The sequence below is a fragment of the Strongylocentrotus purpuratus genome, unplaced genomic scaffold, assembly GCF_000002235.5.
Source record: "Strongylocentrotus purpuratus isolate Spur 01 unplaced genomic scaffold, Spur_5.0 spur5_scaffold_1, whole genome shotgun sequence".
Classification (NCBI taxonomy): Eukaryota; Metazoa; Echinodermata; class Echinoidea; order Camarodonta; family Strongylocentrotidae; genus Strongylocentrotus; species Strongylocentrotus purpuratus.
Genome location: NW_022145594.1, coordinates 35165650 through 35184457, shown reverse-complemented (window position 1 = coordinate 35184457; position 18808 = coordinate 35165650). Strand labels below are relative to the sequence as shown.

Genomic DNA, 18808 nt, shown 5'->3' with positions numbered 1-18808 from the left:
CCACTTTCATTCTTGAGTTACAACAAACACAAACTAATCACATTTACAAGGTGCAAGAACAATTCAGCTGTTAACAATATGTATCAGTGTTATCCATGTCAATTCAGATGCATGGCTAATAGTGTACCAAAAGATTGAATAAATCATCTCGAGATCGCAGTAGTATCAATGGATGAGCGATGCGAAGATCGTTCCTTCTTGTAGGTGTGTTTTCCCTCACTTCTGATCCAGTGGTCTGGGAACAAATCCTACAAGAAAATGAGTTGTGATTAAAATACAGAATCATAATTAGTGTAGCACTTCAAAACGCAATGTCATAATTATTGTGATATTATGTTGCTTGACATTGTTTAGAGGTAGAATCAGGATGAAAATTTGTAATGGATGTCCAAATTTATCTTTTCTCATCAGCAGAAGGAATCTCCGCCCCTCCCCCTTACACACACATACACACACACACACACAAACACACACACACACACACACACACACACACACACTTAATCGTATTGTCTCGTGTTGTACCAATATTCATATCCAACTCTGGGTTTAAGTTTTTGTTCAAAATGGCGTTTAAGAAATTAATTCAGTCTCAGGTACATGTTTCCCTCTTGGTAAAAGTGAATTTAGATCCAGATTCAGGTATGTAACTTGACATTAAAACCCATATGGCATGATGATCCACATCATCTAACGCCACATTAGTCATGTCCATGTTCTTCATCTTCAGTAGTCTTACCTGTCATGATCTCGTGGGCAAAGTCTTCATATCCAGCTCTTAAGAGTCGATCACTCAAATCCCGGCGTTTGTCTTGCTTGAGTGGGTTTTTCCTCAATTTTTCTTCCCAAGCTTCAAAGATGGATGAGAGCGAAGATGTCTTCTTTACACCAAGTACCTCGGCAATGCGGCATGATATGTCATTTTGGATAATATCCCTTCTTCGCATCCGAGTGCTTTCGTGCTCGTTCTCCTGGCAATCGCCTTAAAATTAAAGGCAATTATTCCGTCATCATTTCGATTAAAATCTCAATCTGAAGAAATTGTGCTTGACGTCTTCATACGTCGTATCAACTTAGTTTATGAGACAAGTTTCGGCAATAACCTTGAGGCCTCCTGCATACACTCAAAAAGGAAACAGGTCTGACCAGGGCCTCCGTTCCATAAACTTAACTTCGCCATTAAGTGTTACTTCCATGGAAACCTTGATTTGATTCGCTTTTGAGTGATGTTGCCATGGTACTTAAAGTGATATTTAAAATCAGTGCAAAATTGTATACAACGGGGCATAGGTAAATGCAAGATATCAATTTCTGGGAATGAGACTATAACGTTTAATACATTTATTATAAACATTTCAAAGGCAATATAGCAGGGTTATTGAAATTACCCTTAAATTGCTTTGAACAAAGTCCTTGCGATCATCATGATAGTTATGTCATTTGAAATGGATTCCTTATCTTTTGTAATGTTCCAAAACTTTTCATTTTTAGCGCTCCAAAATAGTCGATATTTATATTCTTTTTTTATATTTAAGTGTTTTTTTAGTTTATGGGTTTCAACGCTATTACTTTTCTACACTGTTATACGGATGTCTTAGTAGGCCATAATTGAACACCCCTTACAGTTCGGCAGTACATTCTCACCCCTCTTAAGTTCTGTTGATAATCCCTTGAAACCCGCTACACTCAGCTTCTCGTAGACGTCCTCAGGAAGCGAATCATTCTTCACCTGGTCCTCCAGGGTGATAAGAAGCTTTGTCATGGGATCATCGTCAACGGATGGGAGAAGGACGTTGATGATTTCAGCAACACGGCATGTCTCTCTGAACAGAATTCCCTCTCGGAGAGCCCTGATGACTTTCTCACTATGAATCCCACTTTGCCTCGATGTTCCTGTAGAATGTAATTAAGAAGTGGGAAAGTGAACATGGATTATTGTCGTTGCCCTTCTTCCCAGTTTGCACAAGAAAGAATGTAAGTAACAATCGAGACAAGCTGCGTCTTTAAGTTATCTGATATTATACTATTGACCTCGGTCATTGGCCGTAAAGATCCATATAGCATATTGTTTTGCAATACAAAACAAACTTTCATATAACATATAATCTTAAAATAAAAAATCTTGTTCCGTTTCCCATGTAATAAGAACATTATTTTCAGAATGTTATTTTGTTTGTGATGATATACATTTGCGATTATTGTAATGTGTATGTCATATTTCAATATGTACATGTACAATGATTGTAAAACCAGTGAAAAAAGGAATTTCCTGAATGGACAAAAAAATTCAATTCAATTCAATTCAATTCAGTACTTAAACAATAGCGACGTTCTTTCAAATGATTGTCAACATGAAGAATCAAGCGGGAAAACTGTTTCAAATTGACTCTCTTTCGGAAATAATTCTTCATAAGTGGCCAATAGGATTTTTAATATCTCTTTCTAACTTGCAGGAATCAATAGAAATTTCCATTTGATTTGGTCTTGCTATTCGTGGACATTTGTGTACCTGACAGGACAGACAAGGCCTTCTCTTTCCCAAGAACGGGGAGAACAGCATCGGCCAGGGTGGTTCTGGGATTGTAGGTTGGAGGATGGGCCATAGATTTCCAGTGTTTGAGCATGCCAACGATGTCGTCATCGTCCGTGGCTATTCCCAGGTTGTGTCGCAATTCATCACGCTGGGAGGAGTTTGGTACTGGTCCATACCCCAAGGCGAACATGTCGGCTAGAGATATTGCACATCCTGCAGAAAGAAAGAAATGTGGCATCATGATTACGATTTGATAATCACTACTCAGTATGAATGTCTTTATGCTGTATTTCTATCTTATATCCCAAACCTCTGCTTTCCGATCGTCAAAAGTGTGATGGAAATTACACTCACCAATCAACGCGCACACACACGCAAACATACAGACGCACACACACGGACAGAGCACACATAAAGCACACGCACAACAACTCACTCACGCACCCATGCTACACAGTGGCGTGAAGTTTGGCTCAATGTGGAAATGTGGAGAGCAGTCCTTGTTAAAGGAAATTCCTATCACTGTATTCTTCTAAACTAACCTAAAAAAATAGCAAGAATTTTCACCAAAAAATATCCCCTCTTTACCATAACTAAACCTTCTCTTAGAATTTAGAATTAGAATTTTATTGACTCTTTGACCCCCTCTCGGGGTATGAGAGTACAAACAAACATAAAAGTATAAATAACAATGCATGACTTATGAATACAATTCACATACATTATACATAGATAATGACACAAAGATAAAAACGATAATAGGTATATAGTGTATGAAAGTACAAACATGAACAATGAACCAACTAGTAAACACAAATTATATATACATGTACAGGTACATGTACAATGAATGAAGATAGTGACAAACTGACAATAATAAAAGGATAAGTATAATGCAGTCTATTTACAAGCTAAATAGTAAACAAAGTAGGCTGTTTCACTATCCTACCGCTACGAGTACGTGTAGGTTCAGCTCTAATTGTACTTCTTGAACTGCTTGAACTATCTTCTTTCTCTGTTTTTTGATTAAATTTCAACATAATAAGGCGGGTAAATCTCGCTAAATTCTTCAACTGAGAAGTGCTTCTAGTATTAAAAAGTTCTGCCATGTGCATAGCACTTGGGAGCTTAGACTTACAACACTTTTTTGATAAATATAAAAATCTCTCTCTTTGAAAAAACGGACAAACAAAAATATAGTGAAATTCATCTCCTATATCAGTGGACAGGCAGAGTGTGCACTGCATATCACAATGTGGTGTGTTCGCATCAAACCGACCTTTGTTTACAGGTAATTTATGTGATCTACACCGAAACTTACAGAGAGTAAAAGCATCAGTTTTATTTAGGGTGAGTAAATAGCTTTCAAATATATGGTTGCCTTTAAATATCCTATAATTTGTGCAAATGCGATTTGACCATACTGCATCTCTCCATTCCTGACCAAAAATATCATTTAGTCTCAGTTTTAGCAAAGAATTAATATTTAAGCCAAAACCACTATTTTGGCCTGGCCAAATATTGGATAGACCAGCTTGATTAAATGTGTCTTCAATAAATTTTAACCATGAGGAAGTAAATTCCAAATGTTCATCTTTATGAATGGCAGAAATGAATTTTAAAAGGACATATGAATATTTGCTATCTTTACCTCTGCTATTTTTACCAACCAAAAATTAACCATTCTACCCTTCACATGATTCAAAATCAAACCTCGTCCAGTTTCTCCATAAACCATACAGTCTGGAGTATATGAACCTACAGATAATAATGTTCTGAGGAATTTCCTATGGAAAACTTCAATCTGCTTTATATCTTCATGTCCCCAGACTTCACTACCATACAATAAGATGTGCAAAATCAAATGGTCAAACAAATGACATTGAATATCAACTGACAACTGCAATTTCTTCGCTTTAGTCAACATACTGTATAACGCTTTTCTAGCCTGCACTATCTGCTTGGCCATTGCCTTTTTGAAAGTACCATTATAATTAAACAGTACTCCGAGATAAGCAAAATCATATACCACATCTATTTTTGCATGACCATACGTAAAATTTGGTATCTTCCTAACTTTTCCTCTGGAAAAAATCATTATTTTAGTTTTACTCGCATTGACTGTTAGGTGCCATGTATTACAATATCCTTGAACTGCATTCAGCGCTACTTGTAATTCGTCAGGGCTTTCTGCCAAAATGATCGTGTCATCAGCGTACAATAAACAAGACAACTTTGAAAAAAGCTCTAATTCGTCACCCTGTAAGGTATTTTGTATTTCTTCATTTAACATTTTCAAGCCAGGATAAATTTTGGCAATATGCTCTTGAAAGTCATTTAAATAAACAGCAAACAGCAATGGCGAAAGGTTTTCACCTTACCTAACTCCTACGTTACACGAGAAAAATTCAGACATTGCGCCGTTGACAGAAATACAGGACTTCGCACATTTGTACAAGCTTTTAACAATATTTAGGACTTTGCCATTTACACCTATTTTTAACAATTTAAACCACAAAAACTTTCTATCAATTAAATCAAACGCTTTTTTATAATCTATAAAAGCACAATATAAGCGTTTCCTTTTCTGTAGGTAAAAATCGATAATAGTCTTCAAAACAAACACATGATCAATGGTTGAATATGTTGAACGAAACCCAGCTTGTTCCTCACCTAACATACGATTACTATCAAGAAAGCTAGAAATTCTTTTATTCAAGACTGAGGTAAACAGTTTACCAAGGCAACTTAACAAGGTAATTCCACGATAATTATCTGGATTTGTGTTTTCACCTTTATTCTTAAAAATTGGGATAATCACTCCTATACACCATTCAGAGGGAACGATTTCACTATCTAAAACAATATTAAACAAATCAACAATAACCCTACGCATTTCTAAGGGGCAACTTTTCAAAAATTCATTTCTGATCAAATCTTTACCGCAAGCTTTGGCATTTTTCAATTAATTAACCATTAATTCAACCTCTTCTAATGTGATAGGTTCATTCAAACCATCATTTTGTATCGTCACATTATCAGCATCCAAAGGCATCCTTTCCTCTTGAAACTGCTAAACGATTACGAGCCGCACTACTCACCGTACTTCAGCAACAATGCAAGATCATCGTAGTCAGCTTTGGACAGTGAACTGCTGATTTTACTTCTGTCATTATTTATCTTGTTGCTATCCTTTGCTAAAAGAGCAAGTGTTCCATTAGAGAGCTGTTTAGGTGTGACATCCATCCTGTACTTGATGAGTTTCTGATCGGATATTCCCAGAGCTTTGGCGAACGGTTGGATGTCGGTCATGAGAAGACGAACAGCAACGTCAAGTACTTCAACCAGACATAACTTGTCTTTTATTTGGAATGGCATCAGTGCTGTTAAGAATAAAATTAAAAAATGCAACATCGACTTAACCTCTATAATACATCCATTTTTTTAATTTTACACGATTTTACAAAATGGATATGGAGCTTTATAAATTCCCATTATTATTATCATTAAAAGGGTGAATAATTTGTAAGACCCAGTATAATGCCTTGTAAAGAATCGTAACTTAATACGAAAGCTTTAATTTCAACTCCTTTCGCACATGGCCTTTTTTAACTTGATTTGTATTTCAAAAATGCTTCACATCAAATGCCTTGAATTAATGGTATTTTAGTAAAATAAGAACAAATAATTATTTACAGGAAGATTACACCGATACACAACTTCAGATCCTCTTAAAATGATGATATAACCACATTGATATCACAAAAACGAAAAACGAGGCGAAATATAATCATTACCTTGAAGGCCGATTTCTTTCAGTGTTCCATGTACCCTTTTCCGACAGCCTCCGTTAAGATTCTTCTCGAGCAAGCTGTTGACCCATTCTATCACCACCTTCACCGGGTCCGACCCTTCACCCAGGTGCTTTAATTCAGAGTCTGTGAGATAGTTGGCTATTCGACGAGTTTCCAGTTCAGAAATTCCACCATATTCTATATGAGAATACGTGAAAAGGGCATAAAAATGGGAGAATAATTAATCGCAAATGTATGTACCTAATTATTATGACCTTATTAAGAGTCAGATGTACTTTATACAGGCTTCCAGTGAATATATGTTTGAAAATCATCCGGATTTTACAAAATAACGGTGAGTTGTGGGAGCTCTAACCATTTTTAATAGGATTTGTGTACCTGTCTTATGTTTACATTAGAATATGAAGGGTTTTAACAAGGGCTGAAACGCCAATTGTTTGTTTGAAATAGTCTTCTATATTTTTAAAGATCCGAAGTGGTATTAAAGTGCACTAATCACCAAAACAGGGTAAAATGTATTTTTCTTTTTAGAAAGTTTTTTCAGAAAGGTAAACGCTGTCAAAATTATACACCTTCTACATTTTCGGCGTGTTTTTCTTTTGTTAATATTTGTTGGTATTTTTCAGGTTGTTTAAAGCATGTATTTCAGTAAATTAACATTTATAATTATATTTACCTCGTGATACTTCGTTTGAATCCTTTCGAGCCCGTTCTTCATTTGCCTCTTTTGAAGTATAGAGGTCCGTTGCTCCAAAATAACCTTTCAAAATCAATTCGGTTCAAATAAAATATATTTAAAAACAAGAACCTTATTTGTTTATTAATACAACTATTTTTATTTTAGATGACACATGCAAAAAGAAAAATAAACTATTATGCAAGTGACTTGATGCTGTCTGTTGGTGTTGTTTAAAGCTTATAACATGAAGGGAGCTTTTCATGTAAGATGGACATAAAGAACAAAGCCATCATTTGCTTTTAACTGCTGAATCAAGTAATTCAACACTTAGGCAATTTAGGTTCCATCGCCTATTTTTTTTCCACCAGCTATGCCTACTCCATTGGGATATTATATTATGTTCATCTGTGTACGATATAATTTGCCACATTTTAAAAATGAATGATTCTCGGATCAAAACGAAACAAAAACATCCGAACGACTCTGTTACCTTCCAAATCCTCACGGCAAACCTTTGTCACCGAGACATTAAGCCTGTGTCTCTTCTCAAAGTTGCTGCATTCCTCGTTACTTATCCAGTCACGAATCATTCCCTGTGTGTCGAATACGGTTGCCTTGTCATTCTCCACCAGAATAGCACTAAGCGCCTCCGTGGGCGTTCCAATGGATTCAGCCAGCTTGTTACAGTGTTTGCCTGCCAGTCGCTGGATGAATCCAATAACTTCATAATCGCCGATTTCTTCCAGCAAACCCTCAGGTACTGCAAAAGAAACAGTGTACTGAACATTGCACAAGGAAAGACTATGCAGTAACGAGTATTACATGTACAATTAAAAAACATGGTCCAATAATGGATGATAAGTCAAACATCTTCAATTTCATTGCAGTTATCTTCAATTGTATTTCATTCATAGATCACATCAGTATATTTATGCGTATTATACATGAAGAAGCGTGGGGTGCCAAGCAACACTCGAAAAAGCAGGGGCGTGGGATTGGTTGGTCGATCCATAACATGAGTGACAATATTAGCGATGAAGAAAATCGAACTGCAAATGATGAAATCATACGAAAATAATGATAGAGATTTGCGAATTTTAAATTCGAATGCCTTTTCCAACACCAATTGAAATGTGCCAACATAATAGAGATATTACGTATTCCTATAAATATTATTTTTACATAGCAGTTAATAGGGTATTGGGATTACACCTAACTTGATTTTTCGATGCTAAATGCGCTCGTGCTACATATTGTCAACAACTAGATTATTCATACCCTTACTAAGTTTGGTAATCTTGTATGTATGTGAGGAAAGAAATGATTTGTCTCGATTTATGTTCATTGAGAATGTGATATTATAAAGCTTACATTTAAAACTAATTTAACCAGTCCACGGTTCATTCTTGAGTTACAAATAACAAATCACAAGGGATATGAATGATTTAGGTGTAAACTGTATGATAGGGGCAAAGTATTGTCTGCATAGTCTTGCCCTGATAAAGCAATGCCATTTCGTGTTGCTCTAGGATGCATATCCACATCATTTCACATACGCCCAACAAGAAGGTGATTGAGATAATGGAGAGTTATTATGTAGGGGAACATGATCAACTCATCTCAATCGTGAAAACAGGTAGCTACAGTGGTTTGAGCACGTTACTAGATGGAAGAATAGCTTGGCTAACACTATCGTGCAAGGAGGAACTGATGGAAGAAAAAAGAGGGGTAGACCAATTAGGACAAGGACTGTAGCCAAAAACATGACGGGCATGTCATTTGAGCAGCTGACTAGAACAGCTGAAGACAGGAAGTTATAAATACCTGCGTCTCAAGGTCCATTTCCTTGTCGCCACAACGGTCGGCCTCCAAGCTATGGGACAGAGATATATGATACATAATGTAAAATGTAAAATAATTCCTACCGGTAAAGAAATCTCTGTCGATAGGGCAGCAGAAAGTTCTCTCCAGGGATAGGCTTAACAAGACCATTGGGTTATGTTGAGGCGGTCCCTTACACCATTGGATGAGGTCTCTCAAGGCTTCTGCGACGATGTCCTTCATTTTTCCTGCAACGCTTATTCTTTGTCCTGGTATCAGATCGCCTAAGAACTTATCTATCCTGTCAGGGTCTCCAACTTGCCACAAGATGTGTTTTAGTGTGTCTTCAGAAGGCTGTGAGTCCGTACGGTGTCTTTGATCTGCATAGATAGTGTATGTCAATATTGCTATATTTTCATTTTTCGTTAAATTTTCTTGTCGGATTACCACTCATGTTTTGCAATAAGACTCAAATAAAAAATAGGGGCTAAAACCAACGCACTAAAAAATAAAAATATGGAACAAATTTTCATTAATTTTGCAAGGTGTGTCATAATTACAACATAATTCTTAGAGCATATGTCAACTATAGAAATGTCATTAGCCATGAAGTAGGTCCACATGTTATTAAGAAATTCGTTCTAAAGATGAATAGTGGTCATTCAAGATCTATACGTCTATTGTTTCGCTAAACAGACAGATGGAAAGTGGTCATTCAAGATCTATACGTCTATTGTTTCGCTAAACAGACAGAATTTTACCGGTCTTAGAGTCCATTGTCTATGGATTTTGTATGTAAATGTGAAACAAAAATGGTGATATAATGATGAATTATCAATTTTGGGTGAAAATAGAAAATATATTTCGATAAAATCAAAGGGGAAAGCAGTAGCGTTGTGGCGTTGTGGCGTGCACCTGTAATCCAGCTAAAAGTGGACGTTACAAACTGATTCAGCCGAGGACGCAGGTTCGAAACTGAGTCACGTCTTTCGGATGGTGACGTTTAAAGGTCAATCCCCAGACGTAAATAATTATATCTGATTGATACACGTCTGTAAAAACCAATACACACACACACACACACACACACACACGTAGCAGTTCTAGAAAAATTCTGGGAAGGGGGGTGAGGACTTGGCGAGGGGTTTGGGGTTCTTGCATTCATTTTCTTCATGTACCTTGCGACTTTTTGTGAGGGGCTTGATTCCCCCCCCCCCCTCTCTCTCTCTCTCTACGCTAGAATCGCTAGGGAAAAAAGTTGCGTACCATATATCTCCTTCCACGCTCCATCAAAACCCGCTTTTGCTAGGGCTCGTTTAAGATCCATTGCTTGGCTGTCCTGCTTGTGGTGATCCTTCCAATCACAGAGAACGTCGTAACACTGCGCTGCATTCAGACCATCTTCGACATCACTGATGCCTAAATGGCGGATTGTGTCACGTATGTTTTCCAATCTATCATCGTTATCCTTGCCGAAAATCAGGGACCACAGCTCATAGAACGATATATTTCCTGTGACAAACAAAAGGAATGCATCAAAACTGTACCAGAGGAAAGTCTGGTTTTGTACGTTTGCATAACTTTGTTCAATGATATGCTCATTATATCCGGCTGTTATGCCATAATAGGCAACACATGACGCTGTAGAATATGTTAGCAGGTTGCATTAAAAAGAAGATCTACATGACAAACTTTTAATTGCCATAGAATTGTTTAGGTAACCTAGGCTGATAAATGTCTGACCATGGTAAGAAATAGTGAGCCTTGGTCAAGAGTAACAATTGCAGACTTATAGACTAACTTAGTACGTGCTATCAGAATAAGACCCTATAAGTTTTGTTTTGGTAAACGTGCACTGTACGGGGATTCTAACCTTGGATATCAATGCTGTTATAAACAATGACCCACCACAGCACGATGTTATCTATTTCATAGGGAAACATGAATGTGCGTTTTACCTTCGATCCTTGTTGGAGGCCCAACTTCTCCCTTCTCCACGTCACCTGTTCGTGGATAACCAAAATTAAGAACATTTATTTCTTGTATACAGCATGAGTCATAAAAATGAAATTATCTTTGCAATCATTACATAAAAATTTAATCGAAGATGCTTTTATTTACTTAAAACTGACATCTTATTTGTGAAATCCGGCCACGGAGAGCTAAAAAAAAAGTAGCAATGATATTGATTTATATTGATCTATATTGATCTATGTGTTATACGGACCTCTGCTCTTGCAGCTGAGTCTGGAATAAAGTCTTGAATTGAATTATATGAAATTCGTGGTCACCGTAAGGTTTGGTTGAATAATCCTCATTCCAAATTGTTTTCAAACGCACAATATTAACGCCACTCCTGAACATAATCACGACCAATCATCGCGAACTTGGACAAATGCGATTATTGCCAGCTTTATAAAAAATGGCCATCGCTCAGTCATTCTTCTTCTTCTTCTTCTTCAAGATAATCTGCCTCCTTCAATACTGAAGATTCTTGCAGATGCCGTATACTCGGCCTGATTGGGGTGTGCAGATGGACCATTACACCGGGGTTTCTCCCTTTTCTTATACGAATAGAGCAATGGGTTCTTAACGTGCAATGGTGGTGACTCTCCTGTACACGGGGCCTCCATTTAATGTCCTATCCGAGGGACGGAGTGTTTTCCACTTGACATAACCTGCGTCTATGAACAAGGGAAGGGGCACGTTAACACACAACGCAGACTTCAGTCATTAGCCTGGATGGGAGTCGAACCCGGGATCTTTGGTTCGACAGGCAGACGCTTTACGGACTGAGCCAACTCGCCTCCTTGAACATTTTTGATGAGCAATCAATCCAATCAAATTACCAACAATCATTTCTGCAATTCACGTTTTAGCGTTGATTTCTTTCTCGTAGTATATCATCATTTTGCAACATTTCACTTATGGTTTTGGTGAATCACGAATCCCCTTATTTCGCACTTTCATTTTAACATACCTTAGGAAGTGTGACAGGATATAAATCTTATCTCAAAGTATGTACACTGTCACTCATAAAGGTGGAATATTTTTGTTTTACCCCAATTTATGGAATTATTTTAAAAATAATTTAAAAATAATAGATCTAGATAAAAGTATACATTCTCAGATTTTATTGAATAATAATTTGAAATGTGTGTTTTGCGTGACTGCTAAAGCATGTGTATGCTTCTATGCTTATCAAATAGGGGACCTACGCCCTTAAGTCATAAATGACAGTAATGAGGATTAATGCCCCACAAAAGGGCACTAATATAGCACATCGACACGGTTTTGATCCTGGGGCCTCACAGTTACGAGGCCATTGATTTGTCACTGAACAATGACTGTACGCAGCGGGGGCTAGGGTAAGGGGCAGTTGCCCATGCCTTGAGCCATAATACATGGCCATCCAGAGGATTTGTTTATGTTGGGGACCGGGGTAAAATGTAATAAATTATTGAACATTTATTGCATTTTCTGTGTTTTTTTTTAATTTATGGAAACTGCCCCCTACCCCAGCCCCCGCTGCGTACAGTCATGGTTCAGCGACAAAGCAATGGCCTCGTAACTGTGAGGCCCCAGGATCAAAACCGTGTCGATGTGCTATATTAGTGCCCTTTTGTGGGGCATCAATCCTTATTACTGTCATTTATGACTTGAGGGCGTAGGTCCCCTATTTGATAAGCATAGTAGCATACACATGCTTTAACAGTCACGCAAAACACACATTGTCAAATTATTATTCCATAAAATCTTAGAATGTATACTCTTATCTAGATCTATTATTTTTTAATTATTTTTAGAGTAATTCCATAAATTGGGGTAAAACAAAAATACTCCACCTTTATGAGCGAAAGTGTAAATGTAATAAAAGGAAAAACTAAGTTTTGACAATTTGGCCCAAAATGGATTCGCCGGTTCATAGGAACACCGCCGAGTTGTTACACGTATTTTATATTACTGCACATAGTAAACTGGAAATAAACGGTAGAGATGAAACAAAAACTTGATAGTTACTTTTCCTTGCAAGCTTTTTCCGTCGAAGTATAGCCACTAAAAACACCAGTACAGCCACAAACAGTAAGAAGAGGGATGGGGGTGCCGCTAAAATGAGAAAAGGTTAAACGAAATTGTTGCTTTAGAACATTTGTTAATTTGGTTACTGTGTTTCCTTTCTCTTTTGAGTCATGAGGATGACAGAGTGTTAACATAATTATGATAATGAATACTAAGAAACCATAATTGAAAGAAAAATACATTCAAAATATTCAGCGGAAAATACTAAAATACCAGGTACCTTACCAATAAATTTATACAAACAAATAAGGGAAATTAGTGATCAGTTTAGGTTAACTGCTGTCTTCCTTGATATAAACTTTTACTTTGATTAAACCATTCAATGATCTCAACTTCAAATAAACTTAAGTTTATAAAGATATTATTAACACGAAGGAGTGTTTCTACTTTAAAGGTAATACAAAGTTTTGGTAAGGGGTTATGAATTTGGTTTAAATAAACATATTGGAAGCATATGCGATCCTACAATATTCAGTGATCGTTATCGCGGTTGAAATCGAGTCTAAAGTTATGAAATTGTAAATAATAAACTCGTTATGTTGTATAGCTCCCTCTAAAGGTCAAGATGTTAATTAAGCTTTCAAAATGTTTCTTGACAAAAATCGACGAATTTAGCTATTCCCGTTTCACAATTATATATCACAACTACATATTTTGAAATTTTCATGGTCGCAGCTTCCATTTTACGGCCGTAGGCGCTATTTGAAATGTATCAAAATTTACCGGGAGCACCGGTAAAATGTTATATTCAATTTTTCTCGAAAGCAGAAGTGTTTTAGGGGCTAAATTTTCAAGTGCTTATGATACATCCACATGGGCATCCAAATATATCAAAATTGTTAAGAATCACTATCCACCCAATTTTCTAAATTTACCAAAACTTTGTATTACCTTTAATGAAATTATGATTAATTCAAAACAATAAATAACTAGAAATAGACCAACAAATGTATATATCATACCGATTTCAACGATTTGGACGTCTTTTTCTCTCTCTGAGGAGACAGTGGAGTGTGATCTCGTCAGTATATCATCTTTTACATTAATAACGACTAGTTTTGCGGTCCTATGCTCAAGAGTTCCTGGGATGTCGGATGCCACACAGACGTAAGACCATTCGCCCTCTTCAGCCTCAATGACGATCGATTTGTTCTTCGTTCCGTCATCATTGACCAGTTCATTGGTTCTTGATGTAGCCACGTTTTGGAAACCGCGGAGGAAGAAGAGATCAACGTCGGGGAAGTAGTTCGTTACAGAACAGGTGATTTCGATGGGGATGTGGGAGGTAATGTTGCAGAAGTCGTTAGGGTTGGCGAGCGCCATCTCTTGACATTCGTTGATGACAGGGTAAGGTTCATTCGGCGGTGCTAAGAGAAAGAGAGAGACAGAGAGAGAGAGAGAGAGAGAGAGATTGGAAAAAGCTAACTGAGTTTATACGACACTGCTGAAAACAAAGATAAATTAAGGTTTTAGGATTACAGGTGCAGTTGGGTTGAAAAGCATCATGTCCTGACATTCGTGGATGACAACAATAATATGTTCGAGGACAAGGCCATGCTAGAATCCTAAACGTAAACTAATTATCCAGAACTTTAGTGTAGTGAGTGGATTGTGAGATAACTTGCTCCTAGCTGCTCCGCGATAATTTCCCACACTAGTCGATTTCTTAATTTCAACCCTGGACCTGATACTTATATACCAGCCATTTCGTATCAAGCCTACATACTTACCAAATATCACAACGTCAGTGAAGTTATGAATCAGGATCCCCAGGTAGTTTGAAACTCGACATATGTATCTCCCTTGATCTCTAATCTCAGCTTTCTTGATTGTGAGAGAATAATCATCTCCCATCTTACATGCCCCGTCAGGAACACATGACCCTGTGAGGGGTTCCCCTTCAACCCACGTGATCAGGTTGGGCGAGGTCGTGGGGTCATCTCCTTTCTTCCAGTAGACCGCGATGGGCGTTCCATAGAACTGACATGTTAGAACAACCTCCGCATCCTTTTGAACAGTCTTGTGCAGATCAGTGTAAACGACACCGTCTGGTACTTCTCCATTCGTTACTGCAGCAACAACAACAACAACAACAACAACAATGTTATTTATTTAGTCGTAGTCCCATCAGGGAGTAGAAATGGTTCACATTGTTTGTTTATGAATCCGATTAGATGGGTAATAAAATATGCAAAGTGCTCGGAAACGGTATTTCATATCAAATGCTATACCATTCCAAATGATGATTTATATTATTATTATATTAGTATTATTATTATGATTATTATTAGTTTTATTATTAATATTATTAGTATTGTTATAATAGTGTAAACTTATAGAGCGCACACACCGTCCAGGGACGCTCATGGCGCTAGCTCAGCAACAGTTCTCTTTGATACAAGTAAAGTAAATAATTTTGCAATATTTTTTGCAATATTTTGTTATAACCCATTTCAATCCTCAGCTCTGCCTGATGGGGCCCGGTGCCCTCCAGCTGCTCCGTTCACTGACAATTTAAGGGACTAGCCCAGTCAGCACATTATTCACAGAAGCTCTAGCATCTGAGGCCAACAGGCCCCACACAGGCAGCCAATGAGACTAAAGGGTGATAACTAATTAATTTCAAATGTATATACAAATAACATATCAATTATGGATTTAGTAAAATAAACTTATACAACTTAAGGAAATACTGGGTTACAGATGGAATAGGTAAGTCTTAAGACGAGTTTTAAAGGCAGAGTATGTTGCAATACAGCGAAGTGATGAGGGAAGCTTATTCCATAATTTGGCTGCTGCATGCGAAAAAGCATGGTCTCCCCATGAATGACGGGTACGGGGAATTTGCAGCAAATAATTATTATAATTATAATTGTTATTAGGATTATAATTGTTATAAGTATTATTATCATAGTATTTATTCAACGTATTTTTATTATTATTACTATTACCACGCAATCTTACATTTTAAAATCGCAGTGTAAGTATTACGACATATTACATGTGAACACTGCTCCCTTTGTCTATCTAGTAAGGTTAGTAAATATATTTATTGGAAATGTAATTAGAAAGAGGACTGAAGTTCTCGTTATATGGATGTACTAACCCACCAAACAAAGTATTTTACAAAACATCAGTAAGCTTAAATAAATCCTGAAATGATGAATGGAAAACTTGTATTTTGTAGTTGACGATGTTTGCAGTAGGCCCACTTATCAAAACAGGCCTTTATTGTATTTTGGGGAAATACCTAAAGACTCTGGCCCGAATTCACAAAGGAGGTTTGTCAACAAACCTTGGTCTGAGCTCAAACCTTGCTTCGTGAATTCGGGCCTATATGTATGGTAAGTACTTTTTGTTGAATAAAAAAAGTGTTGCTATATTTCATAGCGTTGAATTCTTATATTGTATTATAAATTAATAACTTCTTTTTTTGGGGGGGGGGGTCACATACATGAGCTGTCTAAATGATTGAGATATGCTCAGCAAAATATCGTTTAAGTTCTTCTAAATCCAGAAACTGGTAATGTCTGTTGGTACATGCTCATATTTAAAACTTAGTTGAAAATACACAATATATTGCCATTTAATGCAACCAGTATTTATGAACATAGCCTCAAACTAAGTCCTTTTGATAAACATTAATCTACAGTTGCCTCTCTCCATCCAGGTAGGGTAAATGAATGCCTGGCAGGAAAAAAATTACTTGAAATGCTACAGCGCCATAAAGGCAGCCATGCTAAAGGTTGAGTAGTAGTTGTGAAGCGCCAGGAGTTCCAAGACTGGCACATGAGAGTTATACGAGAACCCAGTATTATTTCTATCATTATTACCATAACAATTTAATTAATATCCCTACAGTAATGACTATGCAGTAGTCACATAAATCATTCAAACTATCAATGACATAAATATACATGTATAACTTTTCACTTGCAGTTCCAATAATTTCTACAACACATTCAACTATAGTGCCTCTTAGATATAAAAAAAAAAAAGGACCGCAATTGGAAACGGGTTCCTTGATGATGGCTGTGGTTTCCTATCTCACTTGAACCCGATAGATCATTAGCGGGCCACGGGGGTTACAAGTGGGGCAACTTTCTTTTTTTTTTGGGGGGGGGTAACAAAAAGATAGACGGTAGAGAGAGAGGTCGAAGAGGTCTGAAGGCCCCTTCCCTTCTGTTATTCTTCTTCTCTTCTGTTTTTGTTCTGGCTTGTCACACAATTTTCGGTCGTATGCCCCCCCCCCCCCCTCCCCCCCCCCCCCCAGCTAGAGAATACTGGATCCGTCGTTTCAAATGACACATACAATTAAATATTGTCTCATAAAGGCGAGTTGCCAGTGAAGACTTGGTATCAAATTATAATATAACATTTAAGATTAGCATGTTAGTAACTTACCCGATTCGGTCCACAGGATTATAAGAATGACGCCGACGAAAACCAATTGTATACTGCTCGTCGCCATAGTAGAATTATTCACGGCTCGGATTCGACTAGAGAAACAAAGGTTCTAGTGTCTATGTGCTGTGATACATGTATGTCATATAAAGCACAAGTTAATAACTCTATGCTTTTTTCAATAAAGCTAAACAATGCCTGTCATGTGACAACTAATAAATGCGTGAAAAATACCAAGCAATACAGGAAGTACTACAGTGTGGTTTATGTCGACAAAACTTTCGCTTTTGGTTATATCGGATGTGACATTGCTAGTTCAAAATACAATGGGTCGCCATGGAAGCATGTTAAAGAACGAATCTCTCTCTCTCTCTGTCCCTCTTTCTTGCTCTTGTCATTTTTTGTATTCTCCCCAAACTTTAGCACATGATGTTTCGTGATCAATTTTTCATACTACTAAAAGAACGTCATTTGAAATTGCCAGGGTCTACTGTAATATGCAGTATGTTGCATTATGAGGAATATTCGTTCTGCCAGGATCCATTTTCAACAAGCCAAAATAAAATCAGCTCTACTGTATTTGTAATTCTCTTTGGGATGAATTATGAAAATTGGGTACTGAAACTCGTATTCTAGGCATATGGTGATAATAGGCTTATTGTAAATTTTGAATTAGGCCAAAATTATTTATGTGGAAGCCACTTCATGTCGTCTCTATAATGGTCATCTGCTTTTAACTCTATTGGGAGGTGAAATAATAGGTTAAAGACTAAATCCTATCACTACTGTCTACTTGTCAATATTGCTTAGCCCTTAAAGGTAAAGACCAGTATTGGAAACACCCCAATTTAAAAAAATGAAATGGAAGCTCGCATTACCAATCATGTGAAAGAATATGTCTTGACTAATACATGATGATACAAAATTTGACGGAAAACCGCCTACTAATTGATATATTTGGTAAATTATTATATCTATTTGACTGTGAGAGATATAGGGTTGTCCCATATACATCTTTCTAGGTTTAGTGCTTGTAACTTTACGAAGAATGGGCCAAATTTCTTATCATTTTGATGATTCCAGAACCTTGCAGATGCTAGATGCTGGATGATCAACCTTTTCTGATCGATTCCACACCGTTTCTTTCACAATGCAATCGCTTGACCATAACTGGTCTTTACCTTTAATGCTGTGAGATCAATGTTGATGAGTTGGCGCCCTCTTTCGACTACGTAACTGTGCCTCTTCATAGATATGATTTGTAGATAAGCACATAAAGTTTAGAACCCACTAAGACAGAATAATCATAAAGTTAAGTATGCAGCTCGTGAATTGAATAATTCAATCATCAACCAACGGTGTGTTTTATGGTACGCGGTAGGAAGTATTCTTCCGAAAGTGTTTAACAAAAACTACTTACCTTTGTCATTGTGGCTTATTGACTTATTGACCATATTATCATATCCATATTGTCAT

At 37.0% G+C, this 18808-nt stretch overlaps 1 protein-coding gene across 1 annotated transcript; it reads right to left on the bottom strand.

Annotated features, from left to right (window-relative positions):
- Positions 1–215: 215 nt before the first annotated feature.
- Positions 216–17399, bottom strand: LOC105437304. Its single transcript, XM_030978724.1, has 15 exons — positions 17333–17399; positions 14659–14997; positions 13891–14295; positions 12869–12955; positions 10807–10851; positions 10115–10360; positions 8852–9228; positions 7518–7806; positions 7025–7108; positions 6331–6525; positions 5635–5916; positions 2510–2746; positions 1645–1893; positions 740–982; positions 216–248 (listed from the first exon to the last, which is right to left on the bottom strand). The coding sequence occupies exons 1-15, from the start codon at positions 17397–17399 to the stop codon at positions 217–219; spliced, it is 3177 nt and encodes a 1058-aa protein (XP_030834584.1). The 3' UTR covers position 216.
- Positions 17400–18808: the final 1409 nt, after the last annotated feature.